This window comes from Agelaius tricolor, unplaced genomic scaffold, assembly GCF_023055355.1.
Source record: "Agelaius tricolor isolate 1412-34295 unplaced genomic scaffold, bAgeTri1.0.p SCAF_1, whole genome shotgun sequence".
Lineage (NCBI taxonomy): Eukaryota > Metazoa > Chordata > Aves > Passeriformes > Icteridae > Agelaius > Agelaius tricolor.
In genome coordinates this window covers 55063794-55084253 of record NW_027269261.1, presented here as the reverse complement: position 1 = coordinate 55084253, position 20460 = coordinate 55063794, and the positions used below count along the sequence as shown (strand labels likewise).

General features: G+C 38.3%; 1 protein-coding gene across 1 annotated transcript in view; it reads right to left on the bottom strand.

Annotated features, from left to right (window-relative positions):
- Window positions 1-239: 239 nt before the first annotated feature.
- NOX3 (NADPH oxidase 3) overlaps window positions 240-20460 on the bottom strand; it is a 39480-nt gene continuing 19259 nt past the window's right edge. Inside the window, exons 8-13 of the mRNA XM_071428043.1 lie at window positions 18711-18803; window positions 17393-17646; window positions 13787-13949; window positions 5997-6143; window positions 2600-2724; window positions 240-366 (exon numbers count right to left, since the gene is read on the bottom strand). Coding sequence (XP_071284144.1) covers window positions 240-366; window positions 2600-2724; window positions 5997-6143; window positions 13787-13949; window positions 17393-17646; window positions 18711-18803 — 909 coding nt within the window. The remainder of the gene's footprint in view (window positions 367-2599; window positions 2725-5996; window positions 6144-13786; window positions 13950-17392; window positions 17647-18710; window positions 18804-20460) is intronic.

The following is a 20460-nucleotide window of genomic DNA, read 5'->3' as shown; positions in this document are numbered from 1 at the left end:
CACACAGGTGTAGAGGGATTCACAGCATCATTAAGTAAGCAATGAAAAGGCTAAGGAAGGTGTCCAAATCTTTAGCTGCCATAGGATGGCATTTTTCTACTGAAGTCAATACATCTATTTCAATCTGCGACTCTTAATATGCGACCTGCAGAATGCTGCAGAATGAGTAGAGGATGGGAGAAGATGGGAAAAAAAATACACAGTCTGGTAATATCTATTATACAGCTAAGAAGTACAGCCTAGAAACTTTCTTTGTTATAGTGAAACTGAACTCCTCTTGGATCAACTGACGAATATGAGTTGCATGTCTTCTGCAGGATCTTAGAGAGAGCCTTGGGTCCACAGAAGAATACACCAATACTGTTGCTGGAATCACAATAACAACAACAAACGTGAGAGTAGCAGAGGAAATGGATACACTGTGCTTTTTGGCTGCTTTCAGCTTTGCATCTTTTCAAATGGCTTTTTGAGAAATACATTTGAAAAATCTTGTGTTACTGTATACTTTGTGTTATGTACTGTATAATTAGTGCTGCTATGTTAGAGTATAATAATTTTAATACTTTCATGTTTATTATGTCTCATTACATTATTTATGAGATTGCTATATTAGAGGTCACAAAATGTTTTAAATGGTAACTGTTTGGTTTTGATCTGCATAGCTTTTTCAGAGAGGCAAACATACTACTTGAGCTGAAAATTTTAAGTGCTTTTTCTCCAGCTGAGTTAATTTTTTCCTAAAAAATTATACAAAATGCTAAGTTATTTCTGAGTTTTCTTCTTCTGTCCATCCCCCCACCCCAGCCCCCCTGCTGCCTATTCTAACACTTTTCTGCCCACAGACAATTTTAAAATGGCTGATTTAATAACAACATTTGTAAATAGGTACTTCTTATAAAATAAGAACATGACAAACGTAACAAACAATTGCATTCATACGTGCACAAGCATATAGGGAGCTGGTATCCTGGCTGCCTGCTAGAAACTGCCCAAAGGGTTTCTCTCCAACACTGCACACATTGCTTTAAAACATGCATGAAGACACAGATTCACAAATGTGCTGTGCTGCTGGGGAAAGCTCAACCTGCAGAAATGCAGAGGAAGTGACAAGTGATAGAATGAGTTTAAAAAGGTTTGTTCCTGTAAAGGAGGGGCTGTGGATATGATTTTGGTGCCCAAGCTGTAGCCCCCAGAAGTCATGCCCAAATTGCTCTGCTGCTCAATTGCACCAGGTTTAACCTGAAGTGGTGTATTCCTGCTAATCTGCTAAAAGACACTGTTGCAGCCAGGGGGAACTCTGTCAACCTAGGCACAGGGACCCAAAATTTATTCAGATCCTAAAAGCTGATTGTTTCATCACACAGTAGAAACTCTTCTGTTTGACTCTTGAATCTTCTATGACTCAGAGCAAGAAAAATCAGGGTATTCTTCTGTCATAAGGAATCCTTATTTCATGCAAGGTTTTCTTTAAAAGGTTCAACATTGACCATAAACATGGATATATAAGCTCACAAAAAAAAATTTGAGATTTTTCTGTCAGTTTAGGACTGGCTTTCTATGGAACTACCTCAAGATCCAGTATGAAAGCTAATGCCCATATCCCCCCTGAGCAGCAGAAAAACATTTTTATCTCATCTGTACTTAGAGTTGCAGAAGTAACTAATGTTAAAAAATAATGTTTCAACTATAACTTTAAAAGCTCTGTTTATATAGTAGAATCCCTATGAAAGGTCTTTCAAAAGTCATATTTTATATTCTTGGCCTTTTTATGCTTTTAATCTTTCATATTTCCTGATTGTATTTATTTTGACCTCCATCAAGTGAATTCTCTATTACTGTTATTTTTGCAATTTTATGGTATTCTTGTAGCTTACTGTATTCTCTTTGATCTCCTCCCTTTCAGCTTTTTCTTGGGTCTTTTTCATCTTTTAAAAGAAGTTTTCTCCTTTTTCTTTTCGTATCTCTGTCTTCCAAGTGCAAGCCTTTATTTTGCATTAGAAGGTAAATGTTTGGAAATCACAAAGTCACAAAGATTCTGGAATTTTCTACTGCTGAACACAAAATATTTCAAATTCTTGCTTCAAAGGCTTTCAGGAACAAAGAAGCTTTTCTCAGACCACTAGCAAATCCACCAAGTTCAAATGAACTGTCTTTGCCAGCAGAGATGAACTAATAACAGAACAGCATAGTCTTGCAAGAGTGGCCAAATATGTTAGGGGAACAAACATATCCTTGACATCATAAGAAAAAAATCACAGTTTATCTCTTTAATAACCATCTTCAAGGGAAATTAATGCTACTTTGTCCTTTGTGCAGAACAGTAATTGGATTGTGTGTTTCAATTATATCTGGACAAAGGCCAGGATATTGAAATACTTCTAAATATTAGATTTTCTTGTCCAAAAATTAGATTTTATTGGCATTCTCTTTCCGAGATTTCTTCATTAAAATCTTCATTAAGCATAAATCTTCTTTCCACACAGCAAAAAAGAAGAAATTGTTTTAAAAGGGTCATTTAGAAAGGTTTGCTCTCCCCTCCTCCCACTGTTTATGCTGAGAGAAGAGTCACCTAACAAGGTTAGAAACCAGCCTGCCTTACCTAGGATGGTTTTCAGCTAGTTTCTTGAACTCATTGTCCCAGTTTGGCCTTCCATAATAGGTTTTCTGTCTCAAACCAGTAATTACATCCATCTTGTCATCACAATGTAGGGCTATGTGAGTAGCCTAAAGGCAAATTTACAAAATATTAATTTTAGAGTCAAAAACATATATTCCAAGTAAGAGGCAAAAGCAGTAATGCTGGGAAAGATGGAATGAGGGAAAGGACACTATGCAATTATCAAATGGGAGGAGAGGAGAGGGAGAAAGAGAAGGAGAGGGAGAGGGAGAGCGAGAGCGAGAGCAAGAGAGAAGGAGATGAGTATTTGAAAGTTCACAATATTACTAGAATTGTGAAAAGTCTTTCCAAAAGTACCTAAGAGCCTAGTCCAGAGCATTCTGGTACTGATGAAAAACCCAGTGGATATACAAGCTCAGCAGGGGTAAAAACAGGGGTCCAGCGGAGGACCACAAAGATGATGAGGGGTCTGGAGCACCTCTCTTATGAGAAGAGACTGTGGGAGCTGGGCCTGTTTTGTCAGGAGAAGACTGAGAGGGGATCTCATTAATTCATGTAAATCTTTCAAAGGCAGCTGGAAGGAGGATGGTGCCAGACTATTTTCAGTGGTGTCCAGTGGCAGGATGAGGCACAATGGCCATAAACTCAAACACAAGAGGTTTCATCTCGACATGAGGAAGAACTTCTTTACCCTGAGGGCAGCAGAGCACTGGAAAAGGCTGCCCAGGGAGGTTATGGAGTCTCTTTCTGGAGATATGCAAAACCCATCTGGGCAAGTCCCTGTGTAACCTGCTCTAGGTGACCCTGCCTTAGCAGGGGAGGTTGGACTCCAGGATCTCCAGAGGTCTCTTCCATCCCTAACAATTCTGTGACTCTGTGTAAAACCTTCAATGTTTTGAATTTTCTCCTCAGGAAGAGGTAGGTACAGGAAGTGGATCACCTCAGGTGAAGCACTGAACCAAGTGAGTTTCTCAGCTCCCAAGTGCCAGGAAAAAAATCCTTATTTTCAGGGGCATTTACCGTCCTTCAGCTCCTATACTGCACACTCCTCTACTGTGCTGTCTGGGTACTTCCCAGGTGCATTTAAAAACAAAAACCACCGTCACTCCTAACTGTACTGCTCTTGTGTAGGAGTAATATGCTTGTTTTCACTACAGACTATCATCATTGCTTCCACTATCAAGAAATTAACAGAGGAAAGTAAGTTAATAATGGACTTTGCATTTGGTCCAGGCCCTAGCATGGACTAAGTATCATAACCACTTTTGCAGAAGTGGTTGCTGAAATTTAGATCCATTTTGTAGGAGTACTATATATTTCTTCTAATGATCTTCCATGTTCCTTACCAACACAATTATTCTTGTCAAGCAAAGTTGTCACAAGAGGTCATGCTTCTAAAAGCTTCTTCTTGTTAGTTTGAGTCACTGTCATGAAGGATTAGGAATAGTCTAAGAAAGACCTTAAAGTGTTTGGTAAGAGTGGGAGGTAGAAAACTGTGGAATTTTTGAATTGTTTGCAGCAAAATTGTCCCGTTGATAAGATGGGCTGTTCTCATTAAGTGGGAGTTTCCCAGGATTTTTGATATTAGCCTTTTTAATAGCTCAGAGTGCTGAGGTTGCCTAGGAGTCCCAGGGGTATTGCAGGGACTTGTCCAAGCAGAGGCAGACCATGTGCCTTATCTGCTTGACCATCTGTAGCCAACATGGAATCTTCAAAGAGCTCAAAGCATCGAACAAACATGTCTGAGGAGTAGACACTTGTCAGTAAAGGAGGGTGTACTAGAAGGTTTAAAATGCCCTTCTTCCTCCTTGAGTTCAACTTCACTTGACCACTGGTCATCTATATGGTGAGACAGGGAGAGAACCCTGAGAATGTTTTGTTTTTTGCCAGGGGAGAAGTAAAATATCATTCAAATATTACTGGTGCAGAAGCTCAAATTTTGAGGAGTGATGAACAGGAATTTACTAAAAATAAAGTCCTATAAGATTAGGGAGCTTTTTGTGTATCTGAAGAAGATGATGTTACTGAGCACAGTGCCCAGGTCAGAGTGGGAGAAATAGCCACTGAAGAACCTTCCTCTGACAGGAACTGAGAGAGATCATGGGCTTGAAGAGAGGAAGAAGTCCCTTCAGAAAAGTGCAGGGCACACAAGTGAAGAGAGGCAGACACCCACCATTGTCAAGAACCATTGTCACCCTACCTGACTTCTGGCCTGATATTTGCCGAAGAGAGAAGAGAGGTGATAGCTGAAAGATGAGGGCAGCTTTGTGGTTTTTAGGTTCTCCAATAGCTTCTTTAACAGCAGGTTTTAGGTAATACCCTGTGATATTGCTAATGCAGAGCAGTAGTTTCTATAACTGCAATATACTTCACAATGGGAGTGGATTTTTCTGAATACAGTTTTATGCACATACCTCATTACTTGACAGAAACTCTAAGGAAAGCAGAAAGAAACAATGGGGGTTTTGTATCAGCAGAGGCAGAAAAGGAAAAGCTCTATGAAATCTGTATTTTTTTCATCTCTACTAGGCAGTCCTTCATTCAACAGAGACAGCAGGAAATAAAACAGTAGAGTAAAGACTTCCCTGTTAGAGTTTTTCTGGCAGGTGCCTGACTTATCACTGCATGATCTGAGTGATCCATTAAAAAGGGAAGAGAGAGAGAGAAAGAGAGAGAGAGAGAAAATCAACATATTTGTGTTTATCTAAAGACTAAAGAGGTTGAACAATATTGACCCAGTCAAAGAATTAAGTGCCTGAGGTGGTATGATCCAATGAAATTATGAGATGGCAAATGAAAGTCAATCAGAGAAAATGTCTTTTCGAACAACATGAATTAGACCATGGAGTTAGTTGCCAAATTTTCCAATTGCAGTACTTTTCAAAAATGCACTGGATATAAATATATATATATGTAACTATGTATATCTATGTGTATGCATATATATATATATGTATATATATATATATATATGAATTACTACAACAGAAGTTGTATTAAATAATAAGAGTAAATTAAACCTACACTTTTTAGACAGTCTTCAACATTTCAGCACAAAAATATCAGAATCTAATGAAAGACTAAGACATAAACAAAATATCCCTTGATCAGCTCCTGAAAGCTCTATGCACTTTTCTGTGAGACACCTGGTAACCATCTTTGCCCAAGACAAGATGCAGGATTGGAGGAATCACTGGCTTGTTTTCTCATTCCTGTTTTCCTAAATGTGAGATGTAAACAGACATCTTAGGATCTTCATATTTACAGTTATTTTTCTCTCTGCTTCATCCATCATTTATTCAGCTGTTCCTGTTCCATATGTTACCATACTGGAAAAGGAAGGTACATTAACTCTGACTTGTAACAATTTCATTATTACCTGACTTTCATCCCAGCCAGTAAGAAATATATGATAGCTTAGAAAATCATTTTTCCATTTTTCAGCCATTTTTGTTTCCAAATGGAACAGAAGATCAGCAAACCACTCAAATGCTGATGGGTCTCGACAAATCCAGTAAAAATAAACCTGTCAAAGAAAGTAAAGGGATTTAACAAGAAGCAAACTTTTGATAAAACTTCCTAATTACTGGCTCAACTCATTAACCATATAGTGTGTGGTTCTTCTCCACACTAAACTTATAGTAAACATAATTGAACATAATTTTGATATTTTAAAATTTTGATTGTCATCTTAACAGTAAGTGGATATATTAATGTGCTAGTGAAAGTAGGCAATGGGCAAGCTTCCCATAAGGCCCTGCCAGTGCATCTCTGCTTTGACTTGTAATACCTAGCCCTTCATTTCTTGCGAGTAATTTGATGATAATTTGAAATTTTGGAATTATTTAATTTCAGTTTTATTCAGCATCGAAGCAAGGAATTCCTTGTTTCTCAAGACCTTATGCCATAGGCTAACTCTTGATGTTGCCAAAAGGTACTTATGTTCTTCAAGTCATATGCCCTGTATAAAACAGGTGAGAAATAGTGAGAAATAGTCCCTATTCCTTTTTCAAAAATGTTTTTCATGTTTAATTTGGAGCAGTTCCTAGGGAAACCTGAAACTAAATTTACAATTGCCAAAGGGGTAAAATGAACTGCTATCCCATGATCGGTCTTCTATTGTTTGAAACCCTCCTCTCTATCAAAAACTGACACAATTTCTCTTATCCAGATTTCACTAGTTTCACCTTTCATCTTTTTTGTTTATTGTCTATTGGGTTGGAGAGCCTGTAATCAAAGTTTTGTTCAACAGGTAGAAATTAGAGGATGAGATCAAGTCATCCTATAATTGTGTCTATGACAAACCAAATGTTCCTGGGATCACTGCCACTGAGAGGCATCCTTTAATCATTCCTATGGCTTATTTTTCCTACTCTATTGCAGTAAATTGAAAATATAGCAGAGTTTGGTTTTTTTTGATTTTTTTTTAAAGAAAGAAGCTAATTTATTAATATCTTGGCATAAGGTAATGCTTGCATAGGAAAAAAAAATCTTTCAAACAAGACTGTTAGTCATTGTCCATATGATGATGAGTTTCTATTTCAAGAGTCCTTCCTCTGGCATCTTCAGCTGGAACAGTGGGAGTCCACAAGAACCTTTTTCTGCCCAGTTTTTATAGCCAGCTGGCCCAGGGATCATTGTGACCACTCCTGCATGTGCATGATCTATTGTGATCTGTTGTCTTAGCTGCATATAAAGCATCTTCTAACTAATTAGCTAATTCTAGAAGGCTGTCCTATATGACCGCTTCTGCAGGAATGGTTTCTGGTGACCATTTGCAAATGTCCTGTATGTGTACAAGTTAATAAATTTTGCAGCAGGAACTGCCTCAGAACTGATGAAATTCCCTTGTCAGGATCTTATCAGTGCACTGAAACTCAGTCAGGCCCATCAGGAATTACCTTAGCGAGTCTTCAACACCATCATGATTTCCCAGTTGGAAATCTCCTCTAGCATTGCTGTGCTGTGTAGAGGACTGGGACCAGTCCATCCCCTGGTTTCAGCTCAGTGCCTTGTATGAAGCCAACACAGCCCCCCCTTCCCCCCCAGCATGTTTTCTTCATTCTTCCAGAGTATGTATGACAATGCATCATACTCTCTGTGCCATCAGACAGTCCATGAAATGTAGGATAATCCTCATCATACGTCATGCCACTCCATCAAAAACCCAAACATTATCTCGCAAACGGATGATATTTGGCCCGTACACCCACCAGATACGTTCGTGTTTCAGGTACCATATAGCCCAAATGCTCCTACCCATGGCCAAGCTGCAAGCGTTCCCCAAAGACCCAGAAACTTATCTACTATACACAGCACCCAATCTAGTGAATGAGGAATGTCCCAGTACACCTTTGAATTCCCCTAGTCTATAGGATTTGCCCACCTCCTAGGTAATATTCTCGATCTACAGCCTTCAAGCACTCCCAAGCCAGAGAACACGGTTATCTATTGATCGTGCTTCTCACAAGAACTGAGCTACTCAACGTTCTGTGTGCTTTAGGTTATTGTCTTCAGGCACATACTTTCCCCCTAACCGCCAAGCTCTACTTGCTCTTTTGTGCTAGATATGGAGAAATGGAGAAATGGAGACAACTCAACTGTGAGTTCCTGTTCTACCCAGACATTCCCAGGGTATGAAATTCCCAGGCTGTCTGTCCAGGCACTACCCTGATGTCAGTGTGAAGCACAATTACGAGATAAGCCTGATTGCAGTTCTTATTACTCAGATTCTGCAGCTCTTGCCGCACACTCTACCATTATTTTGACCAGATGGTGCCAAATGTCAAATGGGCCTCTGCAGGCTGTGCATTTTCAAAATTTGTCCAAAGAAATTCACAAACATGGAGGAAGTCTAAAAATACACAGTTTCAGATGTGAAAGGAACAGCAGGAAGGACAATGTATAAGTTATTAAAAACTGAATGATTGGAACTTATTTTATTATGACTGTGATTTTTATTTTGTTGAAAAATCCTTTAGCTTTCTCCAACTCATCTCCTCTGCTCACCAGCCCCTCTGTCTTTTATTGTACTGCAATATCAAAGTTGATCTGGGAAGTATGTTCCCAAGGCAATCATTAACTCTTTTCCACAGGATCAATGGGATAAAAATGCGTATTGGACACTTCTGAAATGAAAAACCAGAGAAAGAAACCAGAAAGCTATAAAGAGATTTCCCAAAGATTTAATATATTAGGTTGTCAGACTTCTGGTAAGGTGGTGGGAGAAAAATGTGGTAATACCATGCTTCAGTGGAAATTTGGTGAAAGACACTAACAGTAATTTGAGATGTTTCCTAGATCTGAGTGTACTGTAAGAGACCATCTGTGGTTTATGTAAGAAATATAAATGATGTATGATCCCAGAAACAGAGATAAGGCATTCAGGGTTAAGTAGGGTATTTTTACAGCCCAGGAATAAGACTGTCTGTGGAACTTTAGTACTAACCATCTTGGCTGTTTGCTTTTTCCCCTTCTGTTTCAATATTTTGCCTTAAATATGACCTCATTGCTTTATGGAGGGGGGTTGCTGCTGATTTACCCTGGCATAGGTTATGAGGAAAAAGCAAGCCCACTAATGTTCTAGAATTTCAAATTTGTGGCCAACAACAGCATTATTTTAAATTACCAAAACTAGGTAAGGTTTATAGCCTTAACCTGTATGTAGCTTTTTTCTGTCTAAGTCCTAAAGTTGTTCTATATACTCAGCACCTCGAAAATCAGCCCACTGAGTGCTGTCAGTCTGTATCACACCATAGCTGTTGATTTGTAGTGAGAAATTTCTTCCCCCAGATTCTACTTGATCATCTTATTTCTCAAGTTTTTTTCAGCAGTGCATTTGATGGAAATGTATATTTAGTACATGTGTGTGGAGAGGAGATATGTGTTTCTAAATGAGTAAAGAAATGTTCATTGGGTAGCAACTGGGAGCATGTGGGCAGGACTGGGAGATAAGCACATTCAGGGAAGGAGGAAGGCAAGCTGGCCAATGAGTTGAGACAATACAGTCTTCAAACTGGGGAGCCGGTTTCCAGAACATCAGACTATGCATCTCGAAGGAATGCTTTTAGCTGTTTGCAGGCCTGGCTGTCACAGGAACAGCCAGTCCCACTGGTTGGAACAAGCCACCCCTGGCACACTCCTCTGAGGAAAGGATGCAGCTTTCTGAAGCTGCAAAAATTCCTTGAGCTCATCCCGCGGCACCCATTGCGTTGCCTCTGATTTTCACATTAAGAGGTGGCAGGCATTTGGTGATGAAGAAAGACTGTAATTGTTAGAAGAAATATTTTTGGCTGCGATTATAATCTTAGAAAGAAAAGAGATAGTGAAGAAGTATGGCCTATGGGTAAAAGGAATTAGTTTCCCTTAGATCAAAGAGGACTTCTAGTCTAATATGTTAAAATAAATGGTGTTTACAAAGAAGTCTTCCTTTCTTTACACTGGCTTCCCATAGCATAGCACAACATATTACATATATAATTAAAATACAATAAATGCACCAAAAAAATTAATCCTTATTAAAACAGAAGAATAAAGTAGCTCCAGTGCATTTATATAATTAAAGATTATTCTGAATCCTGTTTTTTTCTTGTAAGCTTCATACTATTAACTGACTGCAATTATTTAGGACCCTTAAAAATCTGGTTTAGATTTATGTTTCATTAGTCTCCACCCACCCTACTGCCATCAATTGCATTTATCAGCTTGATGGCTTGCCCAAGTAAACTGTCTTAAATTTTCCAAGTGCTCTTTTTGCAAATTGAGTTAGATGCAGTATTGCTATTAATCAGATCAAAGCTGGGGTTTGAATAGTTGCTTATTTCTGTAATGCTCTTGCAATTCATGGATATTTATCCTTCAGTTTCCCACATCCTGTATTTTGTACAATGGACAAGAGCAAGAGCTGTGTTACCTCTTTCCTGTAAGGTGAAAGAACATTCTTTGTAAATCAGCTTCCATCATGAGGAAAGTCATTAGTAATTATCTGTTGGAGAGCATTCATCTGTTTCTCCCTGCTCCCTGAGGGCAGAGTTGGAGCTGCAGCTCTGGGCAAAGCCAGCTTTTCACTAAATGGGTGTCAGAGGAGGGCATCCCTCTTCCCTGACTCTTGCTGCTCTCTCCTAGGCATGAATATCCCTGCAAAAACCTACACCTGCATGTGGGCACCTCCCTGCAAGCCTCCAGTCCTTCATGCTCTTGGGTATACTGCATTAGCTGTGGGCTGTAGCATACAAAAACAAACAAACAAACAAACAAAACAACAACAAAAAAAATCTCAGTGGTCATGCAGGAGGGGGGTTTGGCAGCCTACAGGAGGCACTGACTTAGGGTGGCAGCAAATGGCCTTTCCCATAAACGCATAACAAGGTTCAACATCATATTCCTAAATTTGAGGCAAAAAGCTTAAACTGTTATCAAAAAAGATCAGAAAGGTGGTTACATTTGACAGAAGAAAGAGCCTAGGTTTTTAGGTCTTTAAGACAAGATTTTTATGCAGGAGACTGGGGCAGATATTTACCTCAGGCGTGGAAGTCAGTCCCAAAGCAAATGGAAGAGGCTGATTGTGTTTTCCTTTCCTTGTAGCTGAACTGCCACAACATGCTATGGTTGTTTAAGGTATACATGGATTCAAAAAACAATTAGACTACTCCATGGAAGAAAAAGCCACAAAGGGAAATTAAAGACAGAAGTACAGCTTTTGTATCAAGGGGTTACTGAGCTACAAGTCACTCAATGGTGAGGAAGTGTCCTGTAAAACCAATCACCATCTGATTTTTCTGGTCTGTATACTTTTCTCTAGGTGTTCATGAAGAGCCACCATTGGAGACAGGATATGGGGCTAGATGGATATTTGGTGCTACTCAGTAGGACCCTTCTTATGTCTTTTGTAGGGAAGAGAAAGTGGATGTTTGCTAACACTAGAATCTGATGGATCAGTACAATTTTATCAATTTCAGTAGCAATTGATCTGAAAAATGAAACCACTAATGTGAAAAAAAAAAATCGTATTATGCATAACTAGAGCCAGTAGAAACTTTCCAGCCATGCCTGGTAGTACATACAAAAAATGATGGGGAAATGAGGGCTCTAAGGCTTTTTAATTGTGAGGAATCAATTAGATAAATGTATACTCCTTTTGATTTGTTCGGTTTTTTAAATTATACAGCTGCAGACATTATGGAAACTATGAGTATTTATATCTCAACCATATGTGGGCAACACTAAGAAATATTAGTTCAATAACTGTAATGATAGCTGTACTCAAATCAAAACGAAATTGTTAAAAAAAAGAAAAACCTCTTATTTATTTCCTTAATAGACATTTCTATGGTACTCATCATGGCAAAAAGAGAGTGCTGAATACTTTGAGGAAGATTAAATTATTTGTAATTATACTACAAGTGGAAGCTTTTAACCAATGGAAAAAAAAAGTGGAGCTACCCTGAGATTAATCGCTCTCACTGAGATGACTGCTAAATTTTTTTAAGTAATGCTGTGAACTTCCCCATGACCTTTCATCCACACTTTCAAAATATTTTACCAGCACTGATGAAATTTAGCCTCATAACACCTGTGAAAAATAAACATCGCTATTCCCACTGCACCAGTAAGGAAGCCAAGATATAAAGAAAAGACAAGTAGAAATCCTAATAATTTTGTATTTCACAGGAATTCAGAAAAACTATAGAAAAATATGGGAAAAAAAATTCTATTGCAGAAAGGTATGGCAGAATGCACGATGCATTTATCTTTGCAGGCACACTTAGCCGAAATTCTCCCTAATTCTCTCTATGAATGAACACCCTCAAATATTCTATTGATGCGTAGTTAAATTCTGTTCTTTTCCCCTTAAGATAGCAACAATGACAATAATAACAACAACAACACTTTTACTTGTATACATGTAGAATATACATAATCTACATATAAAAAGTTTGTATGCATATGAGTAGCTCTCCTTCCAGTGAAAAAGATCATCCTGGTACAATTGTAGTGCTTGCAAATACACTTGTTTTCTCAAATGGCATGTATTTCCATTTTTATTTCCCTCCCTTCTCAGTGCTTTTTCTGCCTCAAAGATCCCCCCTGGCAATTTGAACCTGTCCTCAACTCTTCAGTTACTAAAATCCCAGATTCTTTTTCAGTGGCAGCTCGTCATTAAGATGCCAGTTTTAACACTCTTTCACTTAAAAAGATCAGCCCCCTGGTCCTGCAATCAGCTCCATATGTATTGACCCTTTCAGAGATCTGTCCCTTCCAATGCAATTTCAATGTTTGTCCTTAAATGTGAAATGTTGAAAGTTCCTGATTCAGCTTTTAAACTGGAAAATGGCCTAAAAGCTGTAAGGTCCACAAGCTACCACTTGCCATGATGGATACGGAAGAGAATGTTTAATGCTGATTTTTTTCTGTGCTACCTTCTTGCCCTCACCCCACTTCACCTTTTATCTCTTCTTCACCTATAGTCCCCAGTGCTGCCTCACATGCCATTAGCAGAAGGTATGTAACAGGTTAGAAAATTAAGAGTATGTTAATTAATTTGGTGCCATCTTTACCTTATAGATCTGAACATATTTTTTCAACAAAATAATTAAAGTGCTGCGAGGGAGTAATATGCATCTTGATATATGCATCTCATCCAGAGCTTAAATGCCTTTTATATTCCTTCTGTGCTGGTTAATATCCCAACTGTGAGAATGTGAGAAAAGCAGCAAATGGTTGCTGAATGCAGCCTTCTGGACCAGGACATGCTGCTGAAGGACCCTCCTGAAACTTGCACCTGGGCAAAGAGCAAGTGCTGCCCTTCACTTCTGATTGAGATGACATTGCAGGATTTATTTTTCATAAGAAAGAGGCTAAGTTTCTCTTGTAGCTCCCTAATTATCTCTCTAGCTGTGAAAGACATTCCACAGTTATCTCCAGTTGCTATTGAAAATCTGATCCTTCAAATTTTACTAAAAACATTGCAGCTTGGGCTACCTTCTTTCTTGGAGAATGACACTGACTTCACCCCACAGCAGTTCCTAAGGCAACTGGAAAGGGAGTGCCTGCTTCTCAGAGCGAGTCAAAGCACTCAAATGAGACTCTAGCTTTGAATTGCCTCTCTCCCCTGGCTAAGTAGGCTCACTTGTGGAACTTTTTAATGAAGCAGTAAACTTTTCCACCTACCTTCTGCAGTGCCAGTACTGTGTTAGGGTTGCAGCATTTGTACCAAATGGATTTTAAAATAGAGGCAAATGGTGTGACTCCAATTCCTGCTGCAATACACACACTGACTTGGTAGTGGAAGATGTCTGTGGTTGCAGATCCATATGGTCCATCCACAGCCAGTCTACAGCAAAAAAACATTCAGTCAGGAGTCAACAACACATAAAGTGACAGAAAGGTTAACATTTGTTGGGCTACACATTGTCAAAACTGAATTTCTGTTAAAATAAAAGAGAAAATACATGTCTAAGGCAGCACATAAATTGCCCATACAAATACATTTAATTTTCAGTGAGTGCTATTTAATAGCAAAGCAACTGTCTTCTCTGAAATGAGAGAACAAGAGCACCCATGTGGATTTGGGGCCTGGCCATCTATTTAAGCATGCAATTGCAATTTTCTGGCTTTCTGAAATGTGATTAGTCATATAATTGCATGTCCAAATTTAGCTGTGGAATTTGCATATTTAATTATGAATTACTGAAAAGCATCCTGTTTTAGAGCTTTATTTGTTATATTGTACATATCAAAGTAAAGAGGAACAGATTATATTAATCATTTTTAGAAGTTCTGTATTTGAGTTAAAGTAATAAAGGAGAAGGAAAAAAAGGGTCATCATATGCAAGGGAACTACTATTTTCTCAGCTCTTTCTGAAAAAGCAGTATTTCAGGAATATATATTTGGCATAATACTGTACTTAGTATCTGATGTAAAGGCAAAAATGTGTAAGGAGACATGCTTGTTGATATTACTGCCTCCTGTAATCAGTGTTGCTGATGCCAAGAAATTAATTTTGGTCAAAATTTGAGATGAAAAAGATTGTTGAATAATCAGATTAATTCCTTTAGCTACATGAAATGTAAATACACACAGTACTTTGGAGTGCTCTTTCCAGCCCTGTCTTTATACAACATACATGCTTGGAAGATGGTTTCACCAACACTCACTCCTTATGGAAAAAAAAGGCTTTTTCTTCCTTTTAGATTTTCTGCTGTTTTGTGCTCTTTACTGCATGAATCATCGTTAAAATTTATCCTTAAATAGTACAAATAGGCACACATAATTAAAATGAAGTGTCTTGACAAGAAGAGAAAGGGGGATCCCCAAGCAATGCTACGCACAAATATGGGGACACAAGGGTATCTCAAACCTTATTGTTACTTTTTTAAAAGTCCTAACAAACATTCACCATTTTATTTCAATATTTAAAATGCCCTGCAAGTGCAGTAGCAAACAAAACAGCTACTCTGGCATAATTGCTAGAAATCTGACCCTAGACATAAGGAATTAGGTTTTTTTTAAATATGTGCAATTATTTAGATTATTGCCCAACCCAGTATTTTTTGAGCACTCAAAAATTCCTGCAAAATATGGTTAATTTATGGTATATAACTATAGTGCCTAAGAACAGCTTTCAGATAAGCCTTCTATGTAGTTCAATGTGAGGCTGGAAGCAATTCTCATTGTTGTCAGCAGATTGAGAAAAAATTGATCTGGAAGAAATTTCAAGGATTCTCTGGTCTGTTGCTGTGCTATAAGACAGGTTCAATTATTTCTGAATCATCCCTTGAAGAGATTTGTCTTGTCAGTCTGCTCCTAAATCCTCAGGTGACAGAGATCCCATCATTGGTTTGAATGCTTTACTCAGCCACAGATACACAGCTGAGCCAAACACAAAGCCTCAGAGAAGCAGGGAGGAGAAAGAGGAGAAGGAGAAACTGAGCTATGCAACTCATTCATTTCATCTAGACAGAGTGGACAAAGGTAGGAAGATTGTAAACAAAGTGCCAAAAAAAATTATATTTGCATTTGCCAAAGAGATGTATAAAATAGGGCTATCGACTTTCTTACTGTGGTTTAGATTGTCCATATTCTTCCTATCCATTTCACTAGAAAAGAAATTAGATTCATGGGGAAGGCAGGAGAAATATTTAGTTTTGAAGAAGTATTATTAACAGATTCTGTGATTATTTTTAGAATTTAAGCATTTGCTGATCACCATGATGATTGTGTAGTACTCCTGACTGTGAGAGCAGTTAGATTTTGGGGCAGTGTATTAAACCAGCAATTAAGTCAGCCAAAATCCTGAAGAGACATAACATGGAACTTAATTATTTTCACATTAATAGTCTATTCCATGGCTTTAGCTCCCAAATTTGTCAGAAATCACAACTCTCTTTGCCACCTATATATATGTATGAACATTTATTTTAATCCTCTTTAAGAAATTAAAAAGCACACATTTTATTCTTAACCCTACCTTATTATTCAGTTGCTATGTCTTCTGTCTTCTGCACAGTCTTTGCTATATGTTACTTTTTTAATATAGTCACCAGTTTGGTGTATAACTTTAGATATTGAAACTGTGAAAAAGACCTGTTTTTTGCTTTATTGCTAGTTTAACTATTGAAATATTCTTCTTAGTATATTGCAAGAAAGAAACTGAAGGATGTCATTAGGCACCCTAATGAGATTAAAAAGAGGAGTGTTTATATATGACAGTACTGTTAATTTCAACCCTGCATTGTGGCAAGCAATATCTGATAACTTTTTTTCTCTTCCTCATTTTTTACACTTGCTGTCAATCACCTTGAACAATTTTTGCTCCAGTTCTGCTGAAATGGCATACTTCTCATTCCATTTGACTTTAACAAAGGCACTGATTTCATTTCTAATTCTTATTAACTGATACAATGCAAGGACTGGACCGGATTTTCCTGTCTGCACCCAACCTCTAATAAAACCCTGCAGCTCAGTGGTGTCTATGAGCTTTCCAGGGAGAAATCAGTCCCTGCAGTCCCAGGCCCTACATACTCCACTAGAATTTAAATGATCCTATGCTGGGCTCTTCTTTGCTGAAAATCTCCCCTATTCCTGCAAGCAGTGCAGAAGCAGAGCTACGTGGTTTGAATCCATTCAGTACAGAGCCAGATCCTTGGCTGGAGTAAGTCAGGATGGTTCCTTTGACTTCAGAGGATCCCTGCCTGACTTGGAACAACAGAGAATCAACTTTCTGCTTGTATTAAGATGCCAAAAATACATAATTTGAACACAAATAATCTTTATAAAGTGGAGCAGGGTTTGGAAAATAGAGACAAGGTCAAAGGAGAAAGAAGTAAGGTTTAGGCAGATGTTTCAGGGACTCTAAGTAACTGAAAGGGAAAAACTAGAATTTTTGGATATTAAGTGATGAGTACCATAAGCATAGAGGCACAAATCTAGCAGATATCTTCCAATGTCATTTATTAAACAACTGTCTTCCAAAATAGATATATTTAGGTGTAGATATAGGTGTTAGAGATCCAGATGGAAGCAACAGAGATAAAGATATTGGTATGGACTTTAAGTCTTGGATTAGTCATCACCTCCTCTTGGTAGCTTCTGGCCCTAGTTCATGCCTAGTAGTTTGTGGTGTTTTTTAGCATAATGTTGAATTTATGAATCCAGAACTACAATCTAATAATGTATCATAAAAAACATATGCAAAATGAATTAAAGGTAAAATGTTAGCATTTATTTTAAAATGTAGAAATAACATTTTAAAATATATAGTCTCTTATTCAAACCTTGGTAACATCCACAATTCCTTCAGAGCTTTTTCCTCTGCTCCAAAGGCCTTGAAGAGGGCTGCAGTCCAGTCCCCAACGAGCCGTATGTGGACGCTGAAGTAATCCTCCTCGGGAGCTGAGGTGAGGGTGAAAGGGTGCCACTCCAGCTGTGAGACTGAAGGGCACTGTAGGAATATATACTGGCCAGCTCCCATTTTAAAGCCATGTTTCTTCATGTGGATCTCAAGGACTCCAGAGGAATGTGTCACCACCTAAAGAATGATAAAGGGATAAATTTTATTTTCATTCAGAAGGGTTAATGTTTGTTTTCATTAGGTCACAGATATCCTAACCTGCGTGTTGCAGTCTTGTTGCCCAATGGCTTGAGAGCATGTACAGTGTTATATATATCGTACATGTACAGAGCATGTAAAGTATGTATTGTAGGACAGCTTGGCTTCTGAGTGCAAGACACAGAGAAAAGGCTGTAACAATTCAACAATTTGTCAATTTTCTTGGTATAACCTGTGCAAAATATAATTCTAATATAATTAGAACAATTCCTTAATTCCTAGTTTTGCTCTCATGTAACACTGTTAACTCTGTGGGATTACAAAGAAAAAAGCACAGTGAGCTCAATTCTAATACACTTTTATAAAGAGGTAATCTCAGTTAAACAGCAGTTTTGTATGTCACCCATAATATATTGAGATTCTCAGATCACAGCCACTCTGTGAAATCAGCAGCAGGACTTATCCAACATCCTGTTCCCCTCACACAAGATACACCTGTTCCTGATCCCTGGCATGACACACGTGGACTCATTTGCTTCAGTAGCAACATCCTCAGTCTATTCTGGTGTGATTTAAATAGTCCCTTGGCACATAGCTGGGGGAAATTGTTACAGTGGTATTAGTGGAGCTTTGACTGTATATGCTAACTGATCATATAACCCTTCATCTCCTTGGAAGACTACAGATTTTATAGTAAAAACTGTGTGCTGCTACTGAAGTCAAGGTAGTCTCTGGCCTTAACTGCAGTGGAACACGATTTTAGTTCATTAAAAGGGAGACCACAAACAGATGTTTGTGTTATGGTGGTGTGAAGTCCGGTATTCATTAATCAAGTTTGGTCCCATATGGAATATTCTTATGGATTTGCTATTGGAATAAATGCAAAATGTAAAATCAATACTTGGCTGAAAACATGGTAATGATTGAAAAGTTGCTGAAGCTAGGAGTGAAAAATGAGGTCCCTAATATAGAGAGGTTAAAAACAATAAAAAACAATTGACATAATGGGGTTTTTTTGCAGATATGCGAGCTATGTTACATACCTTAGTAATTATGACTTCCTGTCGAAATCTCCAAAACCTAACAATTCTTTCACAGATGTACAACACCATAGGACTTAAAACCCACTTCCAAGCCTGTAGAAAATTCCATATTAAAAAGCAATGTTTATTTGAATGTCTACAAAATTACTTTGCTTTTCTGGTTTAAATCAGCAGGTAGCCTAAAATGAAATTACTTGATTTTCTGTGATTTTTGGTTTATCTTTCTCAAGAGAGTATTTGCGTTGCTGCTGTAGCTGTTCTGGCTTTCTTGTGGAATAGACATATGGGACTCCCTCACAAACACAGTCCAAAAGCAGTGCTAATATCTATCTGTACTCTGGCCAAGAAGAGTCCCTTAAAATGTTTTCCTATTAAAAGGTAAAGGATTAATCTATTTAGGTGTTGTTACATATAGTTGTCATTGGACCTGAAGCTGTATAGATGCATACAGTTATACAATATTACCCATAGACTTACCTTTATTTTTTTTGCCCAAAGTCTAAAGTATTTCAAAGCAGGCAGATAGGAGTAGCTGTTATTGTCAGCTGTGAGTTTTCTGATGGTGCATGAGAAAACATTAAGTCTCGAATATTCAATTAGAGAAATGGGAAACATTTCCACTTAATCCATTAGTCAACTCTTTATCAATAAATGGGGATTTTTTTGATCTGGGATACTGAGTTGGTCATACTTTTAAGTATAGCAGATGATTGCTGCGCTTGTACTTGCTAATCCTATGTACTGATCTGTAACAATCAGAGATACTTGGCTATTCAAGTATACGAGCTGATCATTTCACTGAGTTGCACTGATAGCTAAGATAATTAGATATAATTGAATCTTCATGATTTAAAAAGAGTGTGTTTTTTTTCCCCAGGAAGAGACACTGTTTTATTTCCACTTTCGTTAATTACACTGCTTATTCTAGCAAACTGAATACTCCACAATCATGTGGCTTTTAAAATTGCCAAAGAGTAACTTTACTTGCTGAAACATTGACTTTGCTCCACAAGCTGGGTAGCGAGGGTTATAAAGTATCTTTTATGAGAAGCAAGCCATAAAATTATGTGACTTCCTTAGAAAGTGCTAAGAGGAGGAATGGCAATTTCCCAAGGTTAATTCTTGAAAATTAAATTAAAAAAAAAAAATCAGGATTTAATAATGGGAAGAAACTAGCATAAGCCAGAAGATTCTCAGCTAAAGCAGAAACTCAACACATCCGTTGTCCCTAAATACTACAGGTGTCTCTGCGCAGTGGGTAATCTCATGTCTTGAATACATTTGCATATATCAAGGCACAATAATGATGAGATCTGTTTTTCCTCCCTTCCATTTGTGCTACCTGTAAATAAAAGCATGTGACAGGAATGATAAGGTTGCAGGCTACCCTGGGTGAGAGCTCAGCTGGGATTTTAAATGTGCCATCACTCCAGTGCAACGGAGCATTCAATCCAAAATGTCTCTTGGCTGGGTTGGGACAACAGGGCGTCCACCACGGGCTCCTAAGCTACATGGCTCCTGGCTGGCTAATCAGGGCATCAGTATTCTTGCCCCAGCAGTGTTTCCCCCTGTAATGAGAATGAACTGAGATGGGGCAGTGATGGCCCAGGTGAGGCTGTGAGGACAAAAGTCCGGACGCCTCGGGTGCAAGGGAGGTGCTCCATCATCCTCAGCAGAAGCCAGACTGGGCTGCTTCCTACCTGCTGAAATATGGAGCAGGGGAGCAGGTGTGATGGGACTGAGAGAGGGC